The sequence below is a fragment of the Cydia pomonella genome, chromosome 1 (genome assembly GCF_033807575.1).
Source record: "Cydia pomonella isolate Wapato2018A chromosome 1, ilCydPomo1, whole genome shotgun sequence".
Classification (NCBI taxonomy): domain Eukaryota; kingdom Metazoa; phylum Arthropoda; class Insecta; order Lepidoptera; family Tortricidae; genus Cydia; species Cydia pomonella.
In genome coordinates this window covers 4,391,759-4,405,449 of record NC_084703.1, presented here as the reverse complement: position 1 = coordinate 4,405,449, position 13,691 = coordinate 4,391,759, and the positions used below count along the sequence as shown (strand labels likewise).

General features: G+C 33.7%; 1 protein-coding gene across 1 annotated transcript in view; it reads right to left on the bottom strand.

Annotated features, from left to right (window-relative positions):
• LOC133526490 (titin homolog) overlaps positions 1-13,691 on the bottom strand; it is a 133,290-nt gene that overhangs the window by 47,120 nt on the left and 72,479 nt on the right. Inside the window, 4 exon segments of the mRNA XM_061863146.1 lie at positions 168-3,727; positions 4,750-5,085; positions 6,203-6,550; positions 8,352-13,079. Coding sequence (XP_061719130.1) covers positions 168-3,727; positions 4,750-5,085; positions 6,203-6,550; positions 8,352-13,079 — 8,972 coding nt within the window.

The window sequence follows — 13,691 nt, the reverse complement described above, 5'->3', positions numbered from 1 at the left end:
TCATCTTCTAATCAAAATTGCCAGAAACAAATTCCTTTATCTCAGTAAATTTAAACTATTGGTTATGATTGGAACCAATTCCAATTCCTTGGCAAAAGTAGCATGTAAATGAGATAGCGACAAAACAACAATTACAACAAGAATTCATTATAAAAATAAGAACTTACCTCTAGTACCTGCTTTTGCTCTTCATCTCTTGTCGTTTGGTCTTCTTTGAGGCCGGGCATTTTCTCCTGTGTATCTTTATTAAGTGATTCTTTTGCTTCTTTTACTTGTTCAACAACGGACTGATTTTCCTTCTTCATAACTTCGTTCTTTAGAGCAGATTCTTCCTTTTCTTGATCTTCTTTAAGTGTAGCATCATGTTCTTCTAATTCTTTTTTCAGTTTATCGTCTTCTTCCGTTTTAACCTTTGCATCTTGTTTGTTATGTTCTTTTTTGAGCTGAGTCTCTTTATTTTCAACAACTACTTTAAGTTTAGCTTCTTGCTCCTCCTTTTCTTTCCTGACAGCAGCTTCATTCATTTCTTGTACAACCTTTGCTTTTTCTTCCTTGTCTTTTGTGAGCTTAGCCTCTTTTTCTTCTTCTTTTAGTTTAAGCTCGGTTTCTTGCTCCTTCATAATTTGTTTAGCAGCAACTTCTTCTGTTTTATCTTCTGCTTTGACCTTAGAATCTTTCTCAGCCAGTTCTTTTGCGAGTTTATCCTCTTTCATCTCCTCTTCGATTTGTAGTTTTTTTGTTTGCTCATCCATTTCTCTTTGAACAGTAGTTTCATTCTTTTTTTGTTCAATTTTAATATTTGCTTCGTATTCATTCTTGAGCGTAGTCTCTTCTGATCCTTTTACTTCTTCGGACTTCGGAAGGTCATGATCATGCTGTATCTGTTTTGGAGCAACATCAAGTTCTTTTTGTTTTTCCTTAAGTTTATCTTCGCGTAGTTCAGTCTTTTCATCTCTCTCTTGTTCCTGTTTGAGTTTAGTCTCTTTATTTTCTTGCTCTTTCTTAATGCTAGCTTTGCTTTCTTCATGCTTTTCTGTAGGCTGACTATCTTTTTCTTCTTGTTTAACTTTAGCATCAATTTTCTCTTGTTCTTTCTTAAATGAGGCCTGCGTTTGTTCTTCTTCTTCAGCCCTAAGTGTTGCTTCTTTATCATCTTGCTCTCTTTTAAGACGCGCTTCATTCTCTTCTTGTTCTTGTTTAATTTTAGCGTCTTTTTCTTCCTGTTCTTTTTTAAGCTTAGCCTCTTTGTCTTCTTGTATTTTTTTAAGCTTGGCTTCTTTCTTCTCTAGTTTTGCCTTAAGTTTAGCTTCTTTTTCTTCTTCTTGTTTCTTAAGCAGAGCCTCTTTTGCTTCTTCTATTTGTTTTAATTTTACTTCTTTCTCATCTTGGGTTTTGTCAATGTCAGCCTTATCAACTTTTTGTTCCTCAGTTTGCCTATCCTTTGTTTCTTTATGTATGGCATCATTGCCCGTGTCTAATTCATCCATACCTTTCCTATTTTCCTTTTCTATCTTAGTGTCAGTTTTACTAATATCATCGTGCATGGCTTTCCTATCTTCTACTTTTAAGTCTTCTATTGTTTCTTCTTTGGAAGTAGTTTCTTTAACTACCTCTGCTAGATAAGACCTGTCTTGTAACTGCTCTGGTTTAAGAACAAGTTCTTTGTTTTGTTGGTCTTCCTTAAAATCAGACTCCATTTGTTCTTTTTCTTCATTAACAACTTTCTTTTCTGGTGTTTCCTTAAGATCATTATCTAATACACCTTTTTGAGCTAAAGTGTCAACTTTCTTCTCAGAATCTCCCTTATCATGTTGTGTTTCTCGTTCTTCCTGAGCTAAAAATTCATCTTTATACTTTAATTGTTCTTTTTGTGTTAATTCTACCTTATTGTCTTTTTCTTCTTGTTCGGTCTTTTGCTTTACTACAATTTCCTCCTTTTCTGTGATTGCTTTTTGCTCTTGGAGAAAATCTTTACCATCCTCTTGTTCGTTGTTTATGACTTCTGAGAGAGAGTTAGAGACTTCTATTTCTTTTGATTGTTCTAAAGTGCTGACCTGAAGCTCGGCATCAGGTGCTTTTTCAAACAAAGTTTTATCGATATCTTGATCTGTTTTCGTCTTTTGTATATTTGTCTCTTGGGCTTTCTTGGTTAAATCTTTAATAACCTCTTCTTCATCATCTGTTTGCGTTTCTTCATCTTTCTTTGGTTTTAAGCTTTTGATTTTCTTAGATACTGCTGGTTTTTCTGTTTCTGTTTTTGGTTCTTGTTCTTTCATTTCTAAAACATCTGCCTTTTGTTCTTCTTTGATGTCCTTATCTTCCGGTTTAGGAATCTCTTCTATATGGTTTTTCGTTATGCTTGCCTCGGCCTTAATACTGTCTTGTTGAGTTTTACTTTCACTTGGTTCAAAACTAGTAGCCAGTTCTTGTTTTTCACTTGGTTCTTCTTTGGCGATTGATAACACTGATTCCATGTCTTCCTGTTTTGATGTACTTGGCTGAGGCTCAATTGTTGGAAACTCTTGTTTTACAGAAAGATCAGCTTTCGGAGATTCTTCACCTTTACTCGCCAGAGTTGCAGTATCTTCCTGTACACTGTCTTTTGAAACCTCTTTAAGGCTTTCATTGATACTTTCATTGATAATTTTATCTCTTGTTGTGGTATCTGTCTTTGCTTCAGCGACTATTTCCGCAGTAATATTCAATTCACTAGAGGAGTCAGTTGTTGCACTTACTAGAATTTCGGCTTCATTGCTAATTGCCGAATGATCTATTTGCTGTTCTGCAACCTTTAATTCTTCTGTAGTACTTTCTAATAACTGTACAGTTTCAACCAATTTATTATCTTCCAGGTCATTTGATTTTGTGGCTTCAACTTTTTCGTGAGTTTCAATATCAGGCTTACCTTTTGAGCTGTCTTCTAAAACAATATCTTCTTTCTCAGATGATGTAGCGATTGCATCAGACATTTTTAGAATAAGTGTTGCTATTTCTTTGAAAATTGGTATTTTTTGTTTTACTTCTAAAGTGGTCAAGGACTCTATCTTATTAAGATTGGATTCTATGCCTTTAATAGCTGCTAAGTAAGTTCTAGCAACTTCTGGACAGGATATGGAATGTGGTTTAATAGTTTCATTTATAGTTAATTTTAATTCATTAAGAATTATTTTAGTAAATGCAGCGTCACTCGGTAATCTTGCAGTTTTATCCAAGTTAATATAAAACTTTATATCTTCAAAATGATTCAAAACTTTTCGAAGGGATTTCGAAAAGTTTTTATATTTCTTATTTTGTAAATTTTTTATTGCTTTCAACATACTTTCAGATGGTTTGCCGTAGTTGTCATACATGTATCTCTTCTGTATACTTTGAACAGTACTCCTCATGTTAGAGATACTGCCATATACAGAATGTACAGCATTAAATATACTTTCTTTTATCGCTTCTGGTATATCAACAATATCCTTTTCTAAAGCAAACACTTTATCTTCTACTTGATCTAAACTTTGTATGACTTCAACGCCTTTGTCAATTAAAGTGTCTGCGTCTTTTAAGAAATTATTTCTGAGAAGTTGCATGACATCCCTAAGAACATTAAGATTTTCTACTATTTTTGACAAATCTCCTTTATTTTCAATTGCGATGTTTAGTAACTTTACCGTTGCCTCAGTTTCATCGGAGCATTTTTCTAGTAAACTATCTGTTTTTACTTCCTTTACTACAGTACCTGTAAAAATATGGAGTATTTATCAATATCCAAAAGGAATACCACATATTGATTTAAGCTGAAATATTTAAGGGAAAGTCGGCTATATTATACTGCTGTTTAAATAGTTCCATGTCTAAATTTCCCATTTAACAACCTAGTTTATTTACACCTGAGACACCAAACAATAATCTACTAAAGAACAAACGCTAAAAACGAAGAAATTCGTACATTGATCGGCTTGTTCTTGTCTCACTCGCGCGTGTTTATATTGCCGTCTCACCCATGATGACACTATGCGAACGGGACAGCAATACTATTATGCAGGTGCCATAGAGGTAGGAACAGGCGGGTCAATGTATAAAAATCTTCGTCCTTAGCGTCCGTCTTTTTGCAGTAAGTAATCAACACAAACAAAAGGAAGAAAATGTATGTTTTGCGTCGGACTTCATCTAATTCTTGATGTGATTTTGTATAGGCATTACTTATGGTGTAGATAATTTTAAAATACGCAGTTAACGGTATTCTAGTTGAATTATTGTACCAATATAAAGGAGTTATAATTCATCGGTTACAAAAGGCGTCTAAATTTATATTATAATTGTTATTTCAAAAAAACGTTGTTATTTAGTTCGTCGTACTCGTACTATAGACTCGTAATGGCATATTTACGTTTTAAATGACCTAGTATTTATGAATTATATCAATGCGATCTCAGTATCTTACAATAGATATTTGGTATTTAAACCTGAAGTAAACTGCTTCATTAATACAATATAAATGTTGATGGTAGGATTTGATTAACTCGTTGGCTATACTTAGTGCGAACGACAGTCTCTTCAAAAAGTACATATTGGCTATGTTCATTTAAGATACTAAACTTTTACATGCACAATCAAATATATTTGCAACTATTTTCATAAATAAAATATCCACGTTCAAGTAAAAATTGGTAAAATATAACCGCCTCCCCCTACCAAAAGCCTAATTATAACAGATTTTTAGATTTTGGACGCTTATTATTCAATTTCACTGGAAAATACCTGTGATATCCTCTGTAGCACTCATGTTATTAACCAACAATTGTAATGTTGCACAAGCTTCTTGCAGCAGCTCTGGTGGACTGTCCTCAGTGATCTGCAGTTGGACACTCCTCACACTGCACTCTAAGTCCTCTAGAGTTTCATTGAGCGTGTCATTCGATGCACCATCATAATCTCTCTTCAGCTTAATGATCACGGTTTGGATCTCGTCGAGATTGTCACGTAATGATTCTGTGTCGTCTGAAGATCGCTCCGTGGTTCCGATCTTGTCGGTGACCTCTTGGAGTAAGGTTTCGAGGTGGTGCATTGATTCTCCTGCCATTTCAGTCGTTGGTTCTGTAAAATAAAATAATTTTGAAGATAAATAAAACCGACTTCAATGAGGGAGACCGGTGAAAAAAAGATTATTGTTGATTTTGGATTTAATAAAATGAAATTAAAAAGACAGCGTCCTACGCCTAATTATGTAGAAAAGGAGATAAAAGGAGGTTTGTCACTGCACCCACCTTGACACATTTCAGATTTGCTGGTTGACTGGTAAAATACCCGCAATAGGGTATTCGACTGCATTTAAAATAAATTATTTAACACCATGCATGAAATAATAATAAAAATGGCTTTAAGTTTGCTTAAAAGAGTTGAGAAGTACCCTTAATTCCTCATTCCTCAACACTAACATGTTCCTTTGAAAACCTAACTGCTTCACAAACATGGGAAGAGAATAAATTGCCAAACGTGAACTACGCGGCGTTGAAGAGTTCCATTCTGTTCACCAGCAGTTCCGCTTCATCAAATGTAAATTCTTGATTTGATGATGAAAATACTAAGATCACCACATATATATATATGCCTTTAACATTTGCTTCACAAATACAGCGAAGAGGACAAATCGCCAAACGTGAACTATGCTTCGTTGAAGAGTTCCATTCTGATCATCATCAGTAGTTCCACTTCATCAAATATCACTTTTTAAATGTAAAAGTGATATTTGATGAAGCTTGATTTCTTGATGAAAATACAAAAATCACTATATATATATACATTTGAAGAGTTCCCTCGATTCCTCATGGATCCCATATCTCATCATCAGAACTGAGTTTTGACAAAAACGGGACTAATCTGTATATATATATATATATATTGATTCAATCAAAAAAATTTTTTCAAAATAGGTTCAGAAATGACGGAGTTAAAAAAAACATACCATCCGAATTGATATCCTCCTCCTTTTGAAATATATAAGTCGGTTAATAAAAATTCATTAGAAAAAATAATAAGACGATTAGTTTGGTTAAATCAGGTTTCAATGACCCATTGTTGGATGAAAAAAAGCTTATTCAAACCACGCTCGAAGTGATGAATTCACAGGAACACGCTTGTGATTTTAAACTATTAACTGTCTAAAACGCATTCTTGTCATCAGAAATTGAATTAAAAAATACTGAATACCAACCTGTAATAGTTGCTCTAGCCAAATCATCTTGTAAATGTGTTACAACTTCGCTTACTTTGGCCCATTCGTTTACATCCAAATTTTGAGCAATATTCTCAGTATTTTCTACAACAATGGCTTGAAAAGCTTCTAAAGCTCCTTGAAGTTTTTCAACCAATTTAGCCTGTTCTTTCGAAACTTCTTCCGTTTTAACTTTCTCAACTTCAATGAAACTGTCCTTTAATTCATTCGCAACCGCTATTGACTCTTTAAGTTCACTGACATCAATGACTTTTGATAAAACCTCGACGGTTTCAGCAATTGAAGCTGAAGTTAGCTCGTCTATGTGTTGAACAAGAGTGGCCGTTTCTGTAAAAGTAATAGGTAACAGAATATTTTTGGAGGGTATACAATAATCATGTGTAAGATTCGTTGTACTGCCAAAGAGAATTTGAAAAAGAGGTGGATTTTCAAAGAAAACTTTGTAGCTACAGTAAATTTACTGCCATCTTTCAACACATGAATAAAACTTTTAGAACGCCATTTCACTTTGTTCCTTAAATATCAAAAAGTGACACCATCTAATAGATCAAAGGCCAAAGGTATGGGAGCGTCGTTTTGAGCGATGGCGTCATAATCTTTAGGTTGTGCCCGGTAAGATGGCGCTTCTTTTTGGTCTTTGACAAATTTAAAACATATCAGTGAAAGAATAAGGATCAAACATAACGAGCGTTCTAAAAGATTTAATCATGTGTCCAAAGATGGCAGTAATGTTACGTGGCTACAAAGTTTTCTCTGACAATACACCTCTATTTCAAATTCTCTTTGGTACTACCAATAGGTACTTTGTAGCAGCTTGTTTCAATGTAATAATTATTACATTACGGAAATATAATCCGTCCATGGGCCGGTTGCACCAAATTGTATGCATTTACCATCAGTAAAACGGTCGCAAAATGGCGTCAATGAATCCCCCAATTGTGGTTTGTGCAACTGGCCCTAATTATACAGTATACATTATGGCACCAACAGTTTTATTACTGTTGCGATACGACTTACCTTAAAATTGTATCTTAAGCATGTTAAAATTATTATTACTACTCATCAATTGTGTAAAAATTACCTTATAAATTTACATCTAATGCAACATTATTAGGTTAATAAACATGAAAAATGGTTATTTACACATGCAAGTATAAAACTAAAAATAAATTATTGCGAAAAGACCATCTTACCGCATTATATCGTTTACCTATACAATATTTCAATGCAGATACAAATCATACAAGGCATTGAAAAAGTAGCATTCAATAGAGAACATGTGCGATGTTTGATAAGAGTATACCACGTTTTTCACATTAATATGTCTTGTGAAACAATTGAATATGTTTCTCTTTATTTCATTTGTCTTCATATAAGTTCCCCGGATGTTTAAAAGTAACAAGTATTGGAAATCTGTGACAGTGTTCGTTACAAAATTGTTTGGTGTGGTGTGGTGTACACATTTTGTAAAATATGAATGCGTGTTACAATCTATATCATATATGTATTTTAAAAACATCTTATCTTTCTATTATAATCATCTGTATTCAGAAGGTTTTAATTATAATGTGTTTTAGCGTATTGACGAAAATATGTCATCGTCAATATTTAATTTATTTGGCTGCTACGTGAAGAAATACTTAATTATAATTACCTATATATTTGTGTACGTTTTGAGGTACGTGAGGTATGTAAAAACTATGCATGTAGTGATTCTTTGTTAAGGGTATATTTATTTCGTTATTATTTGTTAATATATTGTAAGCTATGGGCAAATTACAACAATGCCAATGTTAAATTATACATTTTTGTGTTAATTTAGAATTTAGATACTAGAGCGACACATACAATATTGAAAAATGTTATCATTTGGCTTTGGAACCGTTTTTTTAATAATCTATTTAATATAATTACCTATTCAAAAAAATAATGACAACATTGTATTCTTACATTAATAGAATATGTGTATAGGTATTAATTGTCATTGTAGCATACCTTTTTTATTATTATTATAGAATTAAAATATAATACTTACTATGTTTCCAAAGCCAAAATAAGTTACGTGTTTTTACATAAAACATTGACCTTTTTGTTAAGTTTAGCAAAGCTGACTTTTTAAATTATTTACCAATTGGTTTTTGGATATCCTCTTCTGACCGGGCTTCACTGATTTCAACCGGTACGGTTAATTCCTGTTGAAAATCAGCGGTTTTCAAAGTCTCTGTTATTTGTTGTGAATTCTTTACTGATTCTAATGGTTCTTCAGTAAGTTTCGCAGCAACTGCGCTACTAGTATCTATATTCGAAGTATCATTAACAATAATTGGAGTCTCGCTGTCAGCTTGTTGTTTGTCAAGACTGTCTTCTGTGACTAGTGCCGATTCCTGGATAGCTGTATCTACCACTGATTGTTCATCAATAGGTTCTAAGATAGATAGTGGCTCCATGATAGACACGTTTTCAAACATATCTGTTGACGTAATTGTGGCGTTAGTTGCTTCTATATCATCTTTTTCTTTTATATCAGTTGTGGATTGTAACACAATCGGTGATTCGACTACAATTTGCTCTTCATTTATGTTGCTAGCTGCAAGAGTCTGTGGTTCGACTTGAGTCACATTTTCTGTTTCTAGGACATCTGTAGTTTCTGGTGCAACAAAATGCTCCAACTCCATAGAAGATTTCAAAACAGATGTGGGGTGTATTACAGCCGGTGTCACTTCAGAAACTTTTTGTAGTACATCTGATGGTGTTTCTGTAATATGACATGTTTGCTCTACAGCTTCTTGTATCAAATCAGTAACAGATTGTTTGATATCAGATATATTTTCATTTGTCAATTCATTGTCTAAGACAGGATCTGATACAGTAGGAGTTTCACTGATAGAGACTTTTTCTATCAGATCAAGTGATGTTTCCACCACAGTAGGTTTTTCTAATGTAGCTATTTTGTCCATATCTGTTACTGATTGTAAAATAGTGGGTGATTCTACTATAATCTGCCCCTTATTTTTATTTACATCAGTAACATTTTGGGTTTCAACCAAAACTATATTTTCTAATAAATCAGAGGTTCGTGCCAAGACATCGGGAACCTCCATAACAGTTTCATCGGTTACTATAGGAGATTGTAAAATGGGAGCTGAGGTTGCTAATACTTCTTCCGTACCAGTAGGTATATCCGTCAAAGTAGGTATTTCGAATACTGAAACTTTTTCTTGGAGATCTGTTGCTATTTCCGTAATTTCAAATGCTTTCTCGACAGCTTCTAGAATTGAACCCGTAACAGTTTGTTTGACATTGGATAATTCGTCATCATTCATATTATTTTCAGCAACTGGATGAACCATGGTCGGAGTTTCCGTAATAGTAGCCTGCATCAAATCAGTGCTTGCTTCAACAGCTTCAGTAGTTTCAGTCACATTATTTTTTTCCAAATCACTTACAGATTCTAATACAGTAGGTATATCTACTGTTGTTTGCGCTGTAATTATACTGCTTTCCGTGGTTTCGTGCGTCTCCATCAACGACACGTTATCCACCAAGTTATTTGTTGTTTCTAAAACAGCTGTGTCCATTACGATCACTTTATCTGTATCCAGAGTAGATTCCATAGAAGGTTTTGCTACATCTGACTGTACCATAGTCGAAGTTTCTGTTATACAAGCCTGATTCAAATCAGAGCTTGCTTCAACAGCATTAGTAGTTTCAGTCATACCCAAATTTTCTGAATCAGTTACAGATTCTAATACAGTAGGTGTATCTACTATTGTTTGATCTGTAATTACACTGCTTGCCATGATATTGTGCGTCTCCATCAACGACATGTTATCCACCAATTCATTTGTTGTTTCTAAAGCAGCTGTTTCCATTACAATCTCTTTATCTGTATCCATAGTAGATTCTGCTACATCTAACTGTACCATAGGCGAGGTTTCTGTAATAGTAGCCTGACTCAAATCAGACCATGATTCAACCACATCAGTAGTTTCAGGCACATCCAATTTTTCTAAATTACTTACAGATTCTAATACAGTAGGTGTATCTACCATTATTTTTTCTGTAATTATACTGCTTTCCATGATATTATGTGTCTCCATCAACGACATGCTATCCACTAATTCATTTGTTGGTTCTAAAATAGCTGTTTCCATTACGATCATGTTATCTGTCTCCAAAATAGATTCCATAGGTTTTTGTACATCTGAATGTACCATAGTCGGGGTTTCTGTTATACAAGCCTGATTTAAATCAGAGCTTGCTTCAACAGAATTAGTAGTTTCAGTCACATTCAATTTTTCTAAATCACTTACTGATTCTAATACAGTTGGTGTATCTACTATTGTTTGCTCTGTAGTTAAACTGCTTGCCGTGATATTGTGCGTCTTCATCAACGACATGTCATCCACCAATTCATTTGTTGTTTCTAAAACAGCTGTTTCCATTACGATCATGTTATCTGTCTCCAAAATAAATTCCATAGGTTTTTCTACATCTGAATGTACCATATTAGGGGTATCTGCAATAGTAGCCTGATTCAAATCAGTGCTTACTTCAACAGCATCAGTAGTTTCAGTACCATCTATTTTTTCCAAATCACTTACAGATTCTAATACATTAGGTATATCGAATATAGTATGTTCTGTAATTATACTACTTTCCCTAATATTGTGTGTCTCCATCAACGAGACGTTACCCACTAATTCATTCGTTGTTTCTAAAACAATTGTTTCCATTACGATCGCTTTATCTGTATCCGTAGAAGATACAGTAGGTTCTGCTGTAACTTGCTCAGAATTAACGTCTTTTACAGCTAGTGCTTCTACTGCAAGCAGCGTGCCTAATGAATCACTTAATGTTTCTGCAACTTCAAAGGTTGAATCAATAGCTGACCGCTCCATATCGGTTAAATTTTCTGCAATATTATGTGATTCCTCCATACTAAGTTGCTTACCTAGAATTGGCTCCGTAAAGTTCTCTGTTTCATTTTTTAATATTTTTTCAATGAAATCATTAGCTTCTATTTTGTCTAATTCATACGTGGATTGTAAGATTGTAACTGATTCCACTGAAATTGGTTCTGTTTCTATATTATTTTCCATTATTGTGGGTGTTTCTTGTGAACGTTCCTTTTTAGGCACATCAGCAGTTGTTTCTAGAATATCTGGCGTTTCTATTACTAATGCTTCAGAATGTTTAACTGAATGCTCTTGTTCTGTTGTAATTGTAAGTTCTGTGGCAGACAAACTTTCTGACAATTCCGTGGTCATTTCGGAAATTTCACATGTGCCTATTTCTGCTTGTAGCTCCAAATTAGCAGCAGGTTGTATAACATCGGGTAATTCGACCAACACTTCTTCTTTATCAAACGAATTCTCTATAACAGTTGACTCCATCAAATGATCTTTCTCGGAAATATCTTTAGTAGTTTCTAAAATATCAGGCGTTTCTGCAATTGCTAGTACTTTTTCCTCTTCTTTTACAACAGGAGTTGTTTCTATGATGTTTGCAGATTCCGCTGCAACTTGTTCTGTAACAACTGAGACAGCATCAGGCTTTTCTAATACTGTAGAAGATTTAATCTCAATTTTGTCAATCACAGTTTCTGTAACTGTGGGTGTTAAAGCTGTAATTTCTTCTAAAATATTGGTTGTAGTTTCCAAGATTGTTGGACTTAACATGCAAGCATTTGTTTCAATGGAAGGCTCTAAAAGTACCGCAGATATATCTAAGTCTTCTTTTTTAGTTACAGATTCTAAAACTATCGCTGTCTCAGTTACCACTTGTTCCGTTTGCTGTGGAGTTTCTAACAAATTTGACAACATATCTTTAGCAGCTATAAATTCTGCCTCTGTAGCTGATTCCAGAATGATTGGAGTTTCAATAACGACCTCATCTTTTTTGATTGAAGTTTCACATACTCTTGGTGATTCTATAGAAATAGCATCTTCAAATAAATCCGAAGTAGTGTCCAATGCCACAGGTGTTTCAATAGTAACATCTTTTTTATCAACAATAGATTCTAATAGGGTAGGAATTTCTATTACAATAGCATCTTCGAATAAATCTGCGGTAGAATCTAAATCAACTGTAACTTTTGTAACTGCTTCTTCACAATATTTTTTATCTTCTACTGTTTTATTTTCTATGTTTTCTTCATCTGTAATACAAATGCATTCTTGCACATTCGTTTCAGATATAAGTTTATCTTTTTTATCCAAAACAATGAAAAGGTCAGTATCTGTCTCTTCAAGTTGACTTATTTTGCTTTTTTCTTGTTCAGTAGTTACTTCTGACAAAAATTCTGACACTTTATACTCTACTGTATGCGAAGTTTTAGCGTTTTCATGTATTTGATCTTTTGTAATAGATGAAAGTTCAAAATTTTCTAAACCCAACTTTAAGTTTGTTACGACAGCAGTTAACTTTTGCAATTCAGGCTTTTCTTCGATGTTTTCTAGGACGTATGTTTCTATGACACTCAAAGCCGTTTGAAGTTTTGTAGCAAGTTTTGGTATATCTGCGGTATTTTTGGCAACAATAGTTTTAGTCTGTTCTAAAAGCTCGTTTTGGAGTTTTACTACTTCGACATTTGTAACAGTTACTTTATTTTCTCTATCTTCATCAACATGTTGTTGGGCTACAGAAGGGACTTGTATATCTTGACTAGATTCCATGTCAGTCAGTTCAAAATATTTACCATGATCTTCTTCAACAGCATCGATATCCGAAATAATCATAATCAAATCGTATGCCGAATGTAACGATTCATCGACGATTTCAGTATCAAGTGGTATAGATTGTAGTGTGTGTGTGATTTCGGTTGTGTATTCATTGAGGTGTTGCAAAAGTGTTTCTGAAATTACAATCAAACAATGTATTTAATTTAAAATAATCATAACGTGAAAAATATTGCTAAAGTTTATTAGTAGGAACATTATCAATGCATGATGATGACAGTTATATTATAAATTAATATCCGATCTTGATACAATAAGAAGTTTGAAAATTACGTGCTACAAATTTAAAATGAAAAGGTTAACTTCGCCAAGTTTGTTTCTTTTACGGTAAAATTTACAACTTTTTATCACTCCACGAGCCGTGACAAAAAACATATACAAGTGAATAAACAGGTCAAAGGATAGAGGATAAAAGAGAGAGAAAAACACTAGGATTGATAGGTACTCTTTTTATATTGGAACTAAGTATGTTAGGGAAATAGACCCCTTGTGGCCAAGATACACAAGGCGTCAAGGTCATGTATAAATTAAACCTAGGTTCGCTTCAAGTAGTCAAACCAATCTTTTGCAACTGCAATTCAACACAATAAATGTATTAATGGTTTATCTAAGCAATGAGTTCATGAGTTTTGTAAGTCCATGTGGAATTAAAGCTGCTTCAGAAATAACTCACACCCTATGAATTCTTTAGTATGTTAAGAATGACGATGTCATGAAAAACAATTTAC